General features: G+C 37.8%; 1 protein-coding gene across 3 annotated transcripts in view; it reads right to left on the reverse strand.

The window, feature by feature from the left end:
• The window catches only part of srpra (SRP receptor subunit alpha), a 103,447-nt gene that overhangs the window by 15,210 nt on the left and 70,200 nt on the right, over positions 1-18,037 (reverse strand). For all 3 annotated transcript variants that reach the window (XM_053623210.1, XM_053623209.1, XM_053623208.1), the window contains exons 10-12: positions 9,996-10,168; positions 4,544-4,754; positions 2,095-2,258 (exon numbers count right to left, since the gene is read on the reverse strand). In XM_053623210.1, coding sequence (XP_053479185.1) covers positions 2,095-2,258; positions 4,544-4,754; positions 9,996-10,168 — 548 coding nt within the window. The remainder of the gene's footprint in view (positions 1-2,094; positions 2,259-4,543; positions 4,755-9,995; positions 10,169-18,037) is intronic.

Consider the following 18,037-nt stretch of genomic DNA (forward strand, 5'->3'; position numbering starts at 1 on the left):
GTCCAAAAGTTTGCATACCCCTTGAAGAATCTGCTAAATCTTAATACTGTTGACAAAATAAGAGAGATTATAAAAATTCCATGTTTTTTTATTTAGTACTGTCCTGAATAAGCTATTTCACATAACAAATGTGTACATATAGTCCACAAGACAAGATTAAAGCTGAATTTATAAAAATTACCCCGTTCAAAAGTTTACACACCCTTGACTCTTAATACTGTGTGTCATTACCTGGATGACCCACGGCTGTTTTTTTTGTTTTGTGATAGTTGTTCATGAGTCCTAGCAACTGCCTAGCAACACCCTAGCTACCACTCAGAACACCCTAGCAACTACATAGCAAAACCCTCGGAACTACCCAGAATAACCTAACCACCACCTAGTGACACCCTAGTAACCATTCAAAACATCCTAGCAACTGCCTAGCAACCACAACACCCTAGCAACCACCTAGTAACCACCCAGAACACCCTAGCAACCGCTTAGCAACAACCTAGAAACCACTCAGAATACCCTAGCAACACATTAGAAGTCACCCAGAAGACCCTAGGAACCTCCTAGCAACCACCCATAACCTAGCAACTGCCTAGCAACACCCTAAATACCCTAGCAACCACCTATTAACCACCCAGAACATCCTATCAACCACCCAGAATACCCTAGCAACCACCTAGCAATCACTAAGAACACCTTATCAACTGCCTAGCAACCACCCATAACAGCCTAGCAACCTCCTAGCAACCACCCAGAAACCTTAGCAACTGCCTAGCAAACACCCAAACTACCCTAGCAACCACCTAGCAACCACTATGAACACCCTAGCAACTGTCTAGCAACCATCCAGAACACCCTAGCAACCGCCTAGCAACCCCCCAGTGCAGAGTTTTACCACGGCAAGCACCACTCACATTTTCTTCAGGAAACATACATGTCTAGTTATTCTTCTTTTGGACAAAAATTTGGCGCATGACTCATTCCACACCGTTTGTGCTATGGACATGAATGAGGGCTCAAATTGACCAGCTTACTGAGGAGAGATGTGCTATTACTTTCAAAGACTTATCCCACAGGCTTACACTGACAATGCTTAGAGCCTGGCTCGGTGTGTTCAAGATTTCAAAGCAAACTGTCAAAACTCACACACTCCTGTGCACTCAAGGTCTGAAGCCCTCAGTCAATGTATCTGTAACAGAGACTATCACTTCATTCATCTTCATCCATCTCTCAATCCATCTACCAGTAGAGCGAGTGCACTTTCTCGACATTTCTCGTAGTATTTCTCATAGTACCAGTAGTGCACTCGCTCTTTCTCGATTATATCAATCTACCTGTATCACTTTCTCTCCTAAAATTAGCCGTGTTTTCTAGTAAGTAAGCTTATTATGCTAACGGTTGTGTATGGATAATACAATGAGCCGTGTTTCCTAGTAAGCATGCTAAAATTACACTAACCGCTGTGTGTAAATAATAAAATTAGCCATGCTTGATAGTAAGCAAGCTAACCGCTGTATTAAAAAAAAAATCTATTTATCCTTTTTAAAACTGCATATTACCTTCAGATTTCAAACTGATAACTATTTTGACCTTTCAGTCTTTGTGTTCCTCTTCTTTCCCTGTTAACGCCATGCTATATTATCTATATAGCTATATATCTATGGCTATATTCATGGTGAGAGCCAGTTTAGTTACTCAAGATCAGTCTTTGTCAAGCCAACATGAAAGTCTGTCATGACAAACTTCACTTATCTAGTTTCTCTTTGTTTTATTATTACACCCTCATGTGAAGGCACCAGAATATGATATTTGTGCTACTGCTCCTGAATCCACCACCCAGGCGTACAAACCGCACTGTGATTTTGAAGATTTTGGATAAGACCCAAGTGCAACATTAAGCGACCCGGACCAGGAAACTGCAGTTACTGCAGATGAATTAACAAGCTTTTACCCATGTTGGTGTTCCCCCCCCCCCCCCCCCATTCTCTACACAGACGTTTTTCATGACAGTTTATGACACACTTTATTTATTCCTGTCCCTGAAACTTTTAGCGATTACCCTGTAAGTGGAGTTCAGATATGAGGCAATGCTGAACTTACCAGCTGATCCACAGCCTCATTGCCCACCAAAGCCTCTCCTACAAACAGCACCAAGTCTGGAGTATTGACAGCAATAAGCTTAGCCAGAGCAGTCATTAGTGGAGCATTATCCTGCATACGGCCAGCTGTGTCCACCAGCACAACATCAAACCCCTGATTACGGGCTAAAAGAGAAGAGGAGGGTAAAGAGAAAAAGATAACAGAAAAAGAAGAATATAGTTGATTATGTATAGTCAAGTCCGTATATATTTGAGCACTGATAAAATTATTGTTATTTTAGCTGTCTAATACAGGATCAGTTAAAACTATACAAAAGACTATAAATAATAGACTTTTAGCGTTAATTTCACACAATGTACTTCCAAAATGTGTGAACGGTGTAGGAATTACTGTACCTTTCATATGCGGTCTGCCTCTTTTTTAAGGGACCAAAAGTAACTGGACAACTAACAAGTATAAATTAGTCATTTTTAATAGTTGCAAATAGGTTGCAATCCTTTGCAGGTTTGAAACCCACAGACAAGAGACACTGGGTTTATTCCCTGGCTCTGCCAGGCCTTTACTGCAGCTGTCTTCAAATTCCTGCTTGTTCTTTGGGAGTTCTGCCTCCAGTTTGGCCTTCAGCAAGTGAAATGTATGCGCAATTGGATTCATGTCGGGTGACTTGGCCATTACAGAACATTCAAGTTCCCTGTCTTACAGAAGTATGTTTTTGAAGCATGCTTCAGCTCATTATCCATCTACAGTAAAGTGCTGCCAATAAGTTTAAAGCATTTGGCTGAATCTGAGCAGATAATTCCTTATACACTTAAAAATTTGTCCTGTTGTCAGCAGTCCTATTATTGATAAATATAATGGCAATAGTTCCACTGGCAGCAATGCATGAGGTGACATGCTTCAGATCATGAGCTGTTCATTCCTAACTCCATACCCATCGCAAGTTATCTGTCCCTTTGACAAATTAATCTGTCATTTGTCCATAGGATGTTGTTCCAGAACTGTATGGGTTTTTTTTTTTTTTAAATATGTTTTTGGCAAACTCTAATCTGGTCTTCCTGTTTTTGAGGCTTACCAGTGATTTACATCTTCTGGAGAATGTTCTTGATCTGGCTAACTGTTGTGAAGGAGTTTTTCTTCACCAGGGAAAGAATTCTTCTGTCATTCACAACAGTTGTTTTTCTTCTTAAGAATGTACCAAATAGTCCCAAATATTCATTAGCCCCCGTAAGCAAATCAATATAAAATCAGCCAATATATTTTCTTTTGATTTCTTCTTTTATCAACAACAGTTCGATTACATTGCATCTTAAACCTGTACACTTTAATTGAGCCGTTCTGTTGGTCAGCGAATGAACCCCACATGATAACAGTTTTCTGTTTAAAGATTTTACGTTGGTTTTATTAATTATGCTAACCATTATCATGGTAACAGTTCAGCTGCTCATTCACACACTTGCTGCAGACACACACAGGCAGTGAAAGCGCAAAATGACACGGTAACACACCCCTCCTGGATTATTTGTAGCTCAACTACACAGTAGCTCGATTATAACTGCCCATGTAAATGTACTTAATGTAATTAAAGATAATGTGCAGTAGTCTAGCATTGATTGCTGACTCACTCACTCACACACACAAATCCAAAAAGTATTTCGGCTACAGAGTACAGCCATTTTTGCCTTTTGTTGATGATGTATGGATGGGGACATAGTGGAATTTAATTTCTTTATTTTGATATAATTTAAGCGAGACATATTAGATCAGTCTCTAAAACAAATTATGAGATGGGTACCTTGACCAAAAATAACTTTATTTCTATAGATTTTACACCCATTGTTACACCCATTGTTATTGTTATAAAATAATAATAATAAAAAATACATGACTAGAAAGATGTTTTGGTGGCTTTAAAATTTTTTGGGGGGAGTATGCCCAGACCCCTCTAAAAAAAAAAAAAAAAAAAGCTTAGCCCCCCATTCATAAATCTCTTGTGACATCCCTGTTGAGAGGTAAGAGCAACAGATTCCCAAATGCAAATACCACACTTGAAATCTGCTCTATACCTTTTATCTGCTTACTTGTAAGTGAAATAATGAGGAAACGTACACCTAGCCATGGAACAAGTGAGCAGCCAGTTGTCCAATTAACTTTGGTCCCTTAAAAAGGGTTGGACCACATAAACAAAGAGCTGTACTTCCTACACTGTTCATCTGATCTGGATGTAAACACCTGCAAATTAAAGCTGAAAATTTCAACTTCAAATGTACTGTGGTTGACAGCTAAAATAAGAACTTTGTATATATTTAAATATTGATGGACCTGACTATATTTTTAATTAAATAAAGACTTAAATAGCTGCAAGACTAGCTATTGTTTGTGTCAAGAGGAAGTATGAATCTTGACATATTTTGGAAACCAAATTCCCCAATGGTATGCAATTATGAATTACCATAAGCAATAGCCTCCATTGCAATGCCGGCAGCGTCCTTGCCATAACCCCTTTCAAAGAGCTGAACGACAGGGCGTCCGTGCTGCTGTGGTGGGTGGAGCGAGTTCAGTCTTCGTTGGTGAGTCCTCAGCTGTTCCACTGCACCCGCACGAAATGTGTCACATGCAGCGATCAGCACTGAGAAGCCATTTTCAATTAGCCAGTATGAGATCTGTAGGAAGGGACAATTATGATCGCCATTATTCTACAAGTCTTGGGAACTGCAAACTAGCGCTGAAAAAAAATCTTGATTCGAATTGGGGAAATCTTGATTTTTTTTTTTCTTCTTAACGTATTAATGTTTTTTTTGTTCTTACATTTTACATATACATACATACATACATACATATATGTATGTGTGTATATTATTTATATATATATATATATATATATATATATATATATATATATATATATATAATGTGTGTATGTGTGTGTATATATATATATATATATATATATATATATATATATATATATGTGTATGTGTGTGTATATATATATATATATATATATATATATATATATATATATATATATATATATATATATATATATATACACACACACACACACACACACACACACACACACATATACACACACACACGTATACACACATCCATACGTAAATATACACATTTCATAACTTCTTTCTCAACAGAGTAAATGGGAACTGTGGCTGCGTCCGAAATTGCGCACTGTGACAGTATGTACTGCATTGCATGCACGGCCGTTGAAACAGCACATACTAATATCAGTATATGTGTGTAGTATGAATACAATCCCGGACATACTACATCTGCCATGTTGGCATTGTCATGTCACCTCTGATGTCATCATAAACACAAAAATCTTAAATGGACCACCAGATTAAAGCAACCACACTAATGGCAAAATGCACATCAGGAAAGTAAACTGAATTAGCAATTTAATGTGGGCAGTGTTAACACACTGAGGTAAATTATTTGCCACTAACTTGGTCGACAAAAAGGTTTCAAACGCTGTGACAACTGTTTTCTTGTTTAAACCTTCAACAAGTTAACAATTTATTTGCGTATTATTAAACAAGTTCTGTTTAACCAAGGTTTAATACTTAAAAAAGAGCTGATGCGCTGTATTCCGCGATTTTTTTTCCTGAGCTCGTCCGCACCAGTCCCGTTACATTATAGAATTTTGACTCGCATAGGTGTCCATAGGTTGCATACTGCAAAATCTCGCCGGAAGCAGTAGACTACATGGGTATTTCTCGCCTACTGTTTCTTGCCTACTGAGAATTCAGACATACTACCCCTCTGGCATACTGCCTTTCAACTAGGGTAGTTGCGATTTCAGACGCAGCCCATATCTTTCATGACATGAAACTTCACCGCAACTGAGAAGTCAACTTGGGGTACTCTTCTTGGCATCAAATCAACAAGGTTGCACACAGCATTAGAAATGAACAAAGTAAAACTTCTTTCATTTAAATGAGTTACTGTATATACTGTATTAGCTTTAGATTAATCAACATACAGACATATTTGTTTGTTAAATCTAAAACACTAACTATACAGTTCACTGATTGAGAAAGAAACTATACATCATCTGCCCATCTGACTTTTCAAACCTGTACCAATTCCATATATCTGAAGTGCTATTTGAACCTATGAGCTCATTCCTCAGTATGTTGCCTGTTTATCTTGGCATTTTCTTTTTAATCTAGGTGTGCCGTCTTTGGGAGTAGCGCAGGATGTAGGAGGTGTTTAATCAGGTTAAGAAGGCTGTGTTTTTCCTTTGTATTGGTTTAAACTTTTAAATTGCATTTATGGATGTGTTAATTAAAAATCGCGTTAAAAGATTGATTCAAATTAACTGAATTAATCATGAAAAATCACCCCCCCACACACACACACATTTCTGTAGTCCAGTGAATTTGGCACCACTGGACCATAAAATGTGCATTTGTGCTAGTAATTAGTTTATGCATTTGCAAACCTTCTACAACCCCTGGCAAAAATGGTGGAATCACCACACTTAGAGGATGTTCACCCATCTTTTTTTACTTCGTAGCAAATAAACAAAGCACACATGACACAAAACTATTTTTGTGTAATAGCTGAACATTCTGGCTTCATAAAACAAAGCTCAAACAAGGTAAATGAAAATTTTAATTAATGGCATATTTTTTTCCCCCAATCAAGTAGAGGAAAAAAAAAATGGAATCACTCAATGTTGAGGAAAGACCTTGTAATTTGCATTTCTAGAACAAACACCCGCACAAGTCTAAAGATGCAAATTAGTTTGCAGTTAAAAGAGAGACCTTGCTTACGGACCTTAACCTTGGACTTTTTGAAAGGAAACATGGCTCCAAAAAGACAGTTGTCAATTGAAACAACTGAAAGGATTATAAATTCCTTCAAGAAGGAAATCTGACAAGGAGTGTGGCAAAACATGTTGGTTGTTCCCAGTTAACGGTGTAAAAATTTTAGTGCAAATATAAACAAAATGGGAAGGTTATAAAAGGAAAACATGCAGGTAGACCAAGGAAGATGTCAAAGTGTCAGGGTAGAAAACTTAAAGCAATATGCCTCGAAAATAGAAAATGAAAACAAAACAAATGAAAAACAAATAGGTGGAAACAGAAGTCAATGTTTGTGACAGAACTGTAAGAAATTAGCTAAATGAAATGGGATTTACATATAGAAAAGCCAAATGAAAACCAGCACTAATGCCTAAACAGAAGAAAACAAGATTACAGTGGAAATCATGCAAGGTTACAGAAGCAATCATGGAGTGTGGATGATTGGATGAAAGTGATATTCAATGATTAATCAAGAATCTGCATTGGCCAAGGAGATGATACTGGAAGTTTTGGCTGGTGCCATTCTAATATAAAGATGACCGCCTAAAGAAAATCAAATTTCCCCACTCAATTATGATATGGGGTTGCATGTCAGGTAAAGGACCAGGGGAGACCTCAACAGTCAATGCACAGATGTACACTGAAATTTTGGACACTTTTCTCATTCCATCAATGACAGAAAAAAGTCATTTTTCAGGATGATAATGCATCTTGCCACAGAGCAAAGAATATTGAAGCTTTTCTTCAGGAAAGGTATATCAACTCAATGACACAGCCAGCAAATAGTCTGGATTTCAATCCGATTGAAAATTCATGGCGGAAATTTTAAAAATTGGTCCATGACAAGGCTCCATCCTGCAAAGCTGATCTGTCGACCGCTATTCAAATAAGTTGCAACTAGCTTGATGCAAAATATTGTTTTTCATTAATGAAAAATTCAGGCCAGAGGAGGAGCAACAAAGTACTAATTGTGACTTTCTTTGTTGATGATTCCATAATTTTTTCCTCTACTTGATCTGGAAAAAATATGCCATTAATTAAAATAATTTCATTTAACTTATTTGAGTTTTGTTTCATGAAGCCAGAATGTTCAGATATTAAACAAATATTCTTTTGTGTCATATCTGTGATTTGTTTATTTGCTACTAAGTAAAAAAAAAGCTGGGTGAGCATGCTCTCTGTGGTGATTCCATAATTTTTGGCAGGGGTTGCATAATATCCCTCTCTGTGGACAGACTGTTATCTGCATTTATACCATCAGCAATATTATGATAACCACTGTTCCTAATGAACCACTGACAACTTAAGTTCAACTTAAGTGACAACTCAAGTCTTTGCAACTTAAGTTCCAGCCAACCATGCCCAAAAAAATTAATCCTGTTCCAAAGTTACTAAGATCGTTTTCTCTTCCTCTCTTTATCCAAAATTTAGGTCAACTAGAGTTGCTCAGCACTTTCATACAAGCAACAGAGTATGGTGGGATGTTCATTATTGAATTTCATCATGCAGAACTGCAGTTATGTTTACCCACTCATTTATTCAGGTTTCCTCCGTCATCTGTCTGTTATCTATGTAAATTTATTATAGAAAGCTATGTTACACCCCCAGAGCTTAACAAGCTTTAAACAAATATACTAACAAACTGTTGTTTGTGCCTTTATATGTTTGGCCGCTTGGATTATTTAAGGCTACTATAATTGTTATAACTGAAAATTAAAAACACAACTATCAGATTTTAAATATATAACTACATATTTAAACAAAGAAAAAAATTATGCAGTAATAGTTAATGAATACACTGATCAGCCATATCATCAAAACCACTGACAGGTGAAGTGAATAACATTGATTACCTCGTTACAATGGCAAGGGTCAAGGGGTAGGATATACAGAATTAGGCAGCAACAGTCAGTTCTCAAAGTTGATGTGTCGGAAGCAGTTAAAATGGGCAAGCGTAAGAATCTGAGCAAATCTGACAAGGGCCACATTGTGATGGCTAGATGACTGGGTCAGAACATCTCCAAAATGGTAAGCCTTGAGGGGTGTTCCATGTATGCAGTGGTAAGTATCTATCAGAAGTAGTTGAAAGAAAGCACAACAGGTTCCAGCGACAGGGTCATGGGTGCCCAAGGATCATTGATGCATTTGGGGATTGAAGGATAGCCCGTCTGGTCTAATCCCACAGCAGAGCTAGTGTAGCAGAAACTGCTGAAAAGGTTAATGCTGGCTATGCTAGAAAGATGTCAGAACACACTGTGCATTGCAGCGTATGATACCACCTACCTAAACACTGGTGCAGACCAAGGACACCCCTTCATGGCAATGTTATTCCCTAATCGCAGTGGCCATTTTCAGCAGGATAAGGCACCCTATCACACTGCAAAAATTGTTCAGGAATAGACTGAGGAAAATGACAAAGAATTCAAAACGTTGACTTGGCTTCCAAATTCCCCACATCTCAACCCAATCGAGCATCTGTGGGAGGTGCTGGACAAACAAGTCTGATCCATGGAAGCCCCACCTTGCAACTTACAGGACTTAAAGGATCTGCTGCTAATGTCTTGGTGCCAGATACCACTGCACACCTTCAAAGGTCTTGTGGAGTCCATGCCTCGCTGGGTCAGAGCTGTGAACTTTTTGACCATGTAGTACACAGTTATAGAAGGGAATTATTTTTATATAATTGCACTATCCATTTTGACCCAGTTGAGGATGGGTTCCCTTTTGAGTCTGGTTCATCTCAAGGTTTCTTCCTCATATCATTTCAGGGAGTTCTTCCTTGCCACCATTGCCTCTGGGTTGCTCATTAGGGATAAAGTTATCATTTTAAAATTTATATAAAGCTGCTTGAGAATGTCCACTGTGCCCACTGTGTAAAATAACTATACAAAGAAAACTGAATTGAGTTGAAATTTAATTGTTCTGGCAGCACAAGGGGGACCTACTTAATATTAGAGAGGTGGTTTTAATGTTATGGCTGATATGTGTATATCATTCAAGTGCTGTGTACAAGCGATTAATCAAATGAACAATAACCTCCCATAAACACAAAAGCCATAAAATCCTGACCTTGGCAAGGTTGGTGGATTTGCCGACCCCATTGACCCCACAGAAGGTAATGACGAAGGGCTTGTGCTGAGCTTGTGCCTCAAGTACATCTCTCAGAATGTCCACTCTTCGTTTTGGCTGCAAAATTTGCACCAGAGAATCCTGCAGAGCCTGCTTTACCATAGATGCCACAGCTAGGGAGTGGGGGGTGTTGGAGGGTAATGAGAAAAGCAGATTAGAGGAAGAAAGATCACACAAAAAATAAACACAGAATCCATATATACATATTAAACATCACAAATTCAATAACCAGATGCCCAAACTCACGCACTGATAAGAGCCACCCAATTTAATTTTCAATAAGTTCCACATTATCAATCTGCTGGAAGTATGTGTAATCAGGTCTCTATCTACAGAGCAGGGAAGGCAGACAATTACTTGGGGCCCCGCATTCTGAGCGGGCCCCCGAGGGTTGATCATTTATATAAATCAGATATTTTCATTTTAAAATAGTGCGCAGCAACATATCAGCAACCCCGTTAAAGGGGGCCCCTTTGCAGGGCACTATCGTTTGAAGTTTATGTTCCTGCTTCACCCCTTCACACTCGAGGCATGCGAGATTTCATTCCTGAAAATGAAGAGGATATACCTAACTGCAGCCAGAAGCGCAAGGGAAAACAAGAAGAGGAGGGGGGGAAAAAAAGGAAGCAGGACAGTGGTAAGTGATTGAGATAATGACAAATGAATTAAAGATAATTAAAGACGAATAAATCCACATTTACTTGTCCAAATTCAGTTTTATTTCACCTTATTTTAAAGATGAATTATTGGTACGGTTAAAATGTTTTGAGTAGTGTTGGCAGTTCTTAACCCTTGTGCGTCAATTAAAAAAAGTTACACAAACATTTTTGTCCTCTATGGACCCATGTCCAAAAACTGTCATAAAAATTATATATTTTTTTCCCACTTTCACTGATGTTGATGAGAGATATATATATTTACCAGCATCATAATTACAAAAACATTCATTCATTTTCAGAATTGTAACCCTTTAAATGCTGGTTTGTTTACATAATGCTTCAGATGTTTTGTTTTTATGAAAAAAAGAAAAATAGCAATTATTTTCCATATACTAAATGCTAAGCAGATTTATTTTTCTTTCATTATTACAATCTTTGATATGCCAATGATCAACAACATTAATTTTGATGCATTCATATTTTTTATGCAGTGTCAGATTTTTAAGAAACACACAATATTTTCAGTACACACATACAAACCACAACTCTGATATCCATACAAACACAACCACACAATGATCGTTAATTAAAGGTCAAAGGGACTAAATATTACAGTTTGAATGGGTTTCAATGAGGACATTTTTGTCCTTAAGGTCCTGAGTGTAATTATTTTGTGCACCTAGTTTAAAATTATATTACAATTCCAATAAAAATACACACCTTTTGTAAAATTTATGCCGTTTGCATTAACACAGACAAAAATGTGGTTAACGTGGGCTGAAATGCAATATGTATTGGGAATGATATCAAGTGGTGCCACCGATGTTGTGCGCAAGTACCGGTACTGTATCTCTTGCTCCTGCAAATCAGTACTTTATATTAGTTAATATTAGTGAACATTATTTGAAGATGGACATGTTTCCTCACTGAGGTTTGATTTCTTATATGTAAAATACACCATGAAACTGTAAAAAATAAATCACTATGTTCTGTTAGATGTTTTGACTACTGTTAAATGTACATTGTATAATTCTATCTGTAGGAGACTATGAAATATTTTGTTAAAATGTTCGTATGTTTATGTAACATTTTATGTTTTCCCATAATGATGCGGGCTACGTCAATTTGAATCTAGGATCGCCTTGGTGTGCAACTGACAACTACTCAGAATTCCACCAGCGATGGACATTTGGCCTTCATTTTTTGTGTTTTTAGGATAACTAATTTGGCTTGTCCTAACAAAGAGGGTGCACCGATCTCTCCATTTTTAAACCTCTCACACAGTACACTGCCATTCCATGCAAGACTGTTGGTGTTAACTGCACAGTGAAGCAGTCTGCAGATTTCTCCAGATCTTTTAAGTATCAGAGATTTATACAACTGTCTCAATGATGAGATCTCACAAGGTATTGAGGGGTGGATCCTCTATTTCTATCCCCACAACTGTGCATAAAATAAAGACTTTACAGATATTGAGTATAACGGTCTTTCATTTTACATATATTGAATATAAGAGCATTGGATAAAAAAAAAAAAGTCTGATACTTTCCTAACACTATAAGGTGGTTAGTGTTCTTATTCATGTCTCACAATTGGTGTTACTATACAGTGTAGGTATGTGAGGTGGGTAAATTACTATAAATTAAATGTTATAAATTATTATTTTTAATAATAATAATAATAATAATAATAATAATAGTATAGCTGCAAGCAGCAATGACCGATTCCTCCTCAGGATTGCGGACCATTTCAAAATTGACATGGTAGTGAAATGTATCCCACAGATACATTTCAACGCATTTGGATCAATGGCAGATTTTAAGCTAATCTTTGTAAAGAGAAAATGGAGAAAAATCCATTATGCGGACATTATGGGTTCTTGAGAACTTTTTGTTCCCAATGAGCAACAAGGCATGCATACCAACATTCAGACAATTTAGCCTGATGGAGTAGAAACACCATCATTTTGACTGTGTCAACTTTGAGGTGTAGCCTATCACCAGCTATACTCTGTTTAGGCCCATGCGTTCTGAGAAGTGTAAGTCTAGTCTCTAGTTTCAGTGTGCCACAGTACAACAAAATTTACCAAGCGTCATGGTTCTGGAGAAGACGACTTACTGTTTCTGTTAGCATTAGCTGTGGCCAAATCAGCCAGAGAATGTCTGCCTAGTAGACAGTCAGCCCACCCTAGCCAGAAAGCCATGAATGTGTCTGCATGGCCCCAAGCTCTGAGGAGTCAGGGAGAATTTTGGATCCACTGGCACAGTGCATTAGCATTTAGCCAAGCATGTATATTTAAGATATTCACAATAAATCTATTTTTCATCTTACATTCACCCATTTCTCAGATTTGCTACTCAAAATTGTCAAGAGACTTCATATGAACTGGTGATTGAATCGGAGCATCTGTTTTATGACTAGCAGATGCGTAAAGCATTATTTTCCCATTAGTATTCTGTCCTCTGCTCACGTGTTTCTGAGTGAGCATATACAGAACCCCTTTCGCCCAGACACTAGCGTTCATTCTGCCGGCGGAATGGAAAACAACTTATTGGACATTTTCAATTAGTATAAACAAATGAATTATTTTATCGCCGCAGATCTGGTACAAGATTAGTCAGGACACTTGTGGCTTTCTGTGTGTACAGTTTTATGTCTATGCTGTTAACTGCTGGTGAGCAGGGGGATGGGAAAGGGGTGGAGTTTGAGCAGGGGGATGGGAAAGGGCAGAGTTTGAGCAGGGGGATGGGAAAGGGGTGGAGTTTGAGCTCCCTGCTGGGCAAACAATTCACACCTCTCCATGAAAACATTGAGACAGAGATAAATTGGAGAGCACGACTAAAGCTTTTTTGATAGTAAAACACCGTATACAACTGCCACAATAAAATTATAACATTTAAACCAAAGATCGGACTTGTATAAACGTTTACTACCTTACATTACCTACATAGACGAAAATCCAGTTCGCTCGCGGTTTTATAAATCATGCACATTTCCATCGGTATAAAGTCCATCCGCTTTATTGAAGAAAACAAATGCAAAGTTCCATATTTAGTCACAAATGTCCTCTTCAAAATGCATTAAGTGTTTTGGTATCCCACCCCTCTGGAATTTAGTAATTAGCCATAAACTGAACTGAGACACCATCTAAAAAAAAAAGCTAATCTGCTTTGGCTATGCTGAACAACCCGCCTCCTAAATTATAATCGGGCAGTTTAACTTGATTGACACCCACTTGGACCAATTGTATATACTTCTAGCTTTCAAACAAGCCCAAACTCAACATGATTGACCACTCAGAGGCTGAGAAAATCAAACGTGTAATCAGCACAACCAAACCTTTTACGTGTGCGTCTTGAGTTGTGTGTCAGCGGGTACAGGCCAATCAGCACAGCGCTACAGGGCCGTGCAGAGAAACTATCAGGAAATGGCTTCTCCGCTCTAGCGGTCTTCCTGCAAAACTTCATACAGCAGGTTTTTGCATGTTTGGCAGCTTTTTCTGATCGCTAGTTTTCTCCTGGTTATCGCTCGGCGTCTTATAGTGGCGGCGTGCTCCCGAAAAAGCATGAATGCATCACAGCTTCTGGAGGAGTTATTTCCGAGTGGCTTTTTTTTTTTTTTGGAGAAAGACTATGGGGATTGAGTTGAGGGGCTCTATCTACCCCCAGAGAAGTCAGAGGAGAGGGGTCACTCGTGTGTCTATCATTTGAGCCATTTGGAGAGCAAGTGCTCCTCCACCTGGGGCTCTGGCACTATTTTTAATAAACATTATATTTTATAAGTATGTTTCAGACTTTTTGTGTGTGTGAAATTACACATTGTGTAACAGAGTTCATGCTACTGCCATTTGTTTTCATTTTGTGCCATTTGGAGAGGTTATTTTGTGCCTTTAAAAAAATGTTTGCTATTTCTAGAAGTCTGCAATATTTAAAGGCTTTGTGCCATTTTTATTAGCTTTGTGCCATTTAGAGAGATTTTATGTCATTTAGAGACGTTTGGTGCCATTTTGGAGAGGTTTTTACCTGTGTTTGGATAACCTCACACACAATATTAGTGGTTAAAGATAACTTCCTCATATTTTGGGTGTTCAAGGACAAGTACTTGGGGCATCTTTGAGAACAGGAATGGGGTTGATATCAACATTTGCTGTGAAGATATAACATTTGTGTTAAAAGTAATTTTTTTTTTATTTATTTTTTTTAAATTCTGAATATATTGCCCCAGGTAGGCTAGGTCAAAGAAGAAATACTTGAAATAACTGCTAATTCTTAAAGTCTTAAGTGTCTACTTTCATGAGAGCCATTAACCACTACTGTGGTGTGTGAGATCACAAAACAAATCAGTGCTGAACACAGGTACCCCCAAAACAGACAAAAATGCCATTTTTTCGCTACCGGTAAAAGAGGTTAAACACATTTCAGCTTGTTGAGAGGCCTGAATGACCCCACTCAGGCGAAAAGTAAAGTTGACGCTTTGTACTTTGTTCCATAAGTGCAATCATGTAATTTCTCTTGACAAATTTCCCTTACATTTCTTGTGAGACTGAAAAGAAATACAAAACGCTTATTTAAACACACAGTACAGACAGTGAATACAATTCAGTTTACAATACAATCTTTTAAGCTATATGCACTAAGCACACTGAGCTGTTCAAAATATTCACAAACAGCAAAATTCACCAAATAGAATCACAAAAGTTTACAAATTAGAAAGATGAATAACAAACTCAAAAGCAAAGCTTCTTCCAGGCTTTACACAAACAGAATAATTCAACGTATGTTCTTCACTCTGCCGAACTAAAATGGCTACTGCGTGCATAAATACTACATATAAATCTTTTTCTTTCAAAGTGTACTTTGGCTTGATACAAGACAAACAGCGCCATCTAGCAGACGATAAAGATATGTACAGTTCTATGGGCTGATACAGCCTCTAGGGCGGAAGAAGAAGCAGAATAAGAACACTAACACTAGGTGCCAATGCACCTGTGGTGCTTGGCCCCTACTACTACTACTAATAATAATCTATTAAAGAGGCACCAGACTAATACACAAAATCTCAATGATATGACCTGACAATGGTTGTTTCACCAAAATAAGAATTAGTAAAGTTTCGTACTTTCTGAAGGATATTTAATTTACATCAAGTTAGGTGAATCTGGTGACAGTTTGTAGAACTCATTTGTGAAAAAAGAGACACAAGTAAAATATTAATAATGATAAGGAAGGTATACATCAATATAAACAAAAAATATATGGCAATGGAAAATACACACAGTCCCCTCGGAAACCATTGAAATGGCAAGGCCAATTAATTGTTTTTGCTGTAGCCTGAAGACATTGGGTTTGAGATGAAAATATGAATATGAGAAGAGGGTTTAGAATTTCAGCTTTTATTTCCTGGGACTTATTTGTAGATTTGTTAAATGACACAGAACCCAATTTGTAGGCAAGCAAAAACATTGGAACATTTGGCTGACAGCTGTTTTTTGGTATCCAGGTGTGTCCTGTTAGACTGTTTAAACAATAAATAACTGAAAATCTACTCTTGATTTTAGGCTTTAGTTTCACCTGTGAAGACTGCATCTGTTGTTACAAAGAATAAGCCAAAATGAAGATCAGAAAGCTGTCTATGGGAGAAATGAAAGCCATTTTGAAGCTGAGAAAAGAGGGAACTAACAATCAGAGGCATTGCACAAACACTGGGTATAGCCAATACAACAATTTGGAATAACCTGAAAAAGAAAGAAGTCACTGGTGTACTCCAACAGATACAGAATGGGTCAGCACAGAAAACAACAAACAACTGATGACAAACACTGAGAGCTGTGAAGAAAAATCCAAAAACTACAGTCAGTGACATCACCAACAACCTCCACAGGGCAGGAAGTGTATCACAATCCACCGTTCAAAGAAGACTTTGAGAGCAGAAATATAGAGGCGATACCACAAGATACAATCCACTCATCAGCAGTAAGAATAAAAAGGCCAGTTTGGAATTCGCAAAGAAATACAGAGATGAGCCACAAAAGCTCTGGAACAAGGATTAACCTCCAAAGTGACGGAAAGACCAAAGTGTGGAGAAAAAGGATTTTCTCATGATCCAAAACATACAAGTTCATCTGTGAAACATGGAGGTACTGTCATGGCTACTTCTGGAACAAGCTCACTCTTTCTTGATGTAACTCATTATGGTAGCAGCAGAATGAATTCAGAAGTTTCTAGGAACATTTTGCCTGCCAATTTACAGAAAAATGCATCCAAACTAACACGGAGGAACTTTACCATGCAGCAAGACAATGATCCAAAACAGTGCCAAAACAAGGGACTTTATCGGGGAAAAAGTGTAAAGTTTTAGACTGGTGAAGACAATCATCAGACCTTAACCATATTGAGCATGCATTTCACCTCCTGAAGAGGAGACTATTTTTAAATAGCGCCCTATGCTAAACTTCTCTGTAGCTGAAAAACTGATTAACTCATTCGTTGTCACTCGGCTAGATTAATGTAATGCCCTTTTAGCAGGAGTTTCTAAATCCACACTCAAACTCCAATATGGACAAAACTCTGCTGCCAGGATCCTGACTGGGACCAAGAAATGCAGTCATATTAGTCCTGATAGAGAGATGTACTTTGTATATTTTGTAAAACCTTATTTTGACAGGTCTAGGTCAAAGGTCAAGATCATTATCATCAATCATATTTATTTTGACAGGTCTTGAAAAGTGTAGGTCACAGGTCATCACCAGCGTCATTATCTGGACAGATGTAGTTAAAAGATATCTATTGTTGCACATTCTTTTCTATAGATTAATCATTGATTTTGACAGGCCTAGGAAAAAACTTAATGATAGTGTTCCGGTACATTCCATTCCACACATACATGCACACATACACACGATCCTGTCTATAAAAGCCGAGCATTCTGATAGTCAGGCCTAGGTCAAAAGGTTTATGATGATTATTGTTGCATGTTCATACCGATAGCTTTCCCGCGCATATCCCCTGTTTAGGTCGTTATTTGCATTCCTGAGTTAGGCCTAGGTCAAAAAGGTTATCATTCCTATAGCTTTTCCTATAGCGCTGGTGCATTCCACACACGCACACACACACACACACACACACATACGGCTGATGAAAAATAAGTAAATGATTAATAATGAATTTCCATACACATCCAACTAAAAATATGACACACACGCATGCACACACACACATTCTTTCACATATTATGTATTCATACATAGTATGGTCATGTGCATTCCACACAAACATCCAACCAAAAATATGACACACACACAGCTGGTGAAAAAATAAGTAAATG

The sequence above is a fragment of the Ictalurus furcatus genome, chromosome 4 (genome assembly GCF_023375685.1).
Source record: "Ictalurus furcatus strain D&B chromosome 4, Billie_1.0, whole genome shotgun sequence".
NCBI lineage: Eukaryota > Metazoa > Chordata > Actinopteri > Siluriformes > Ictaluridae > Ictalurus > Ictalurus furcatus.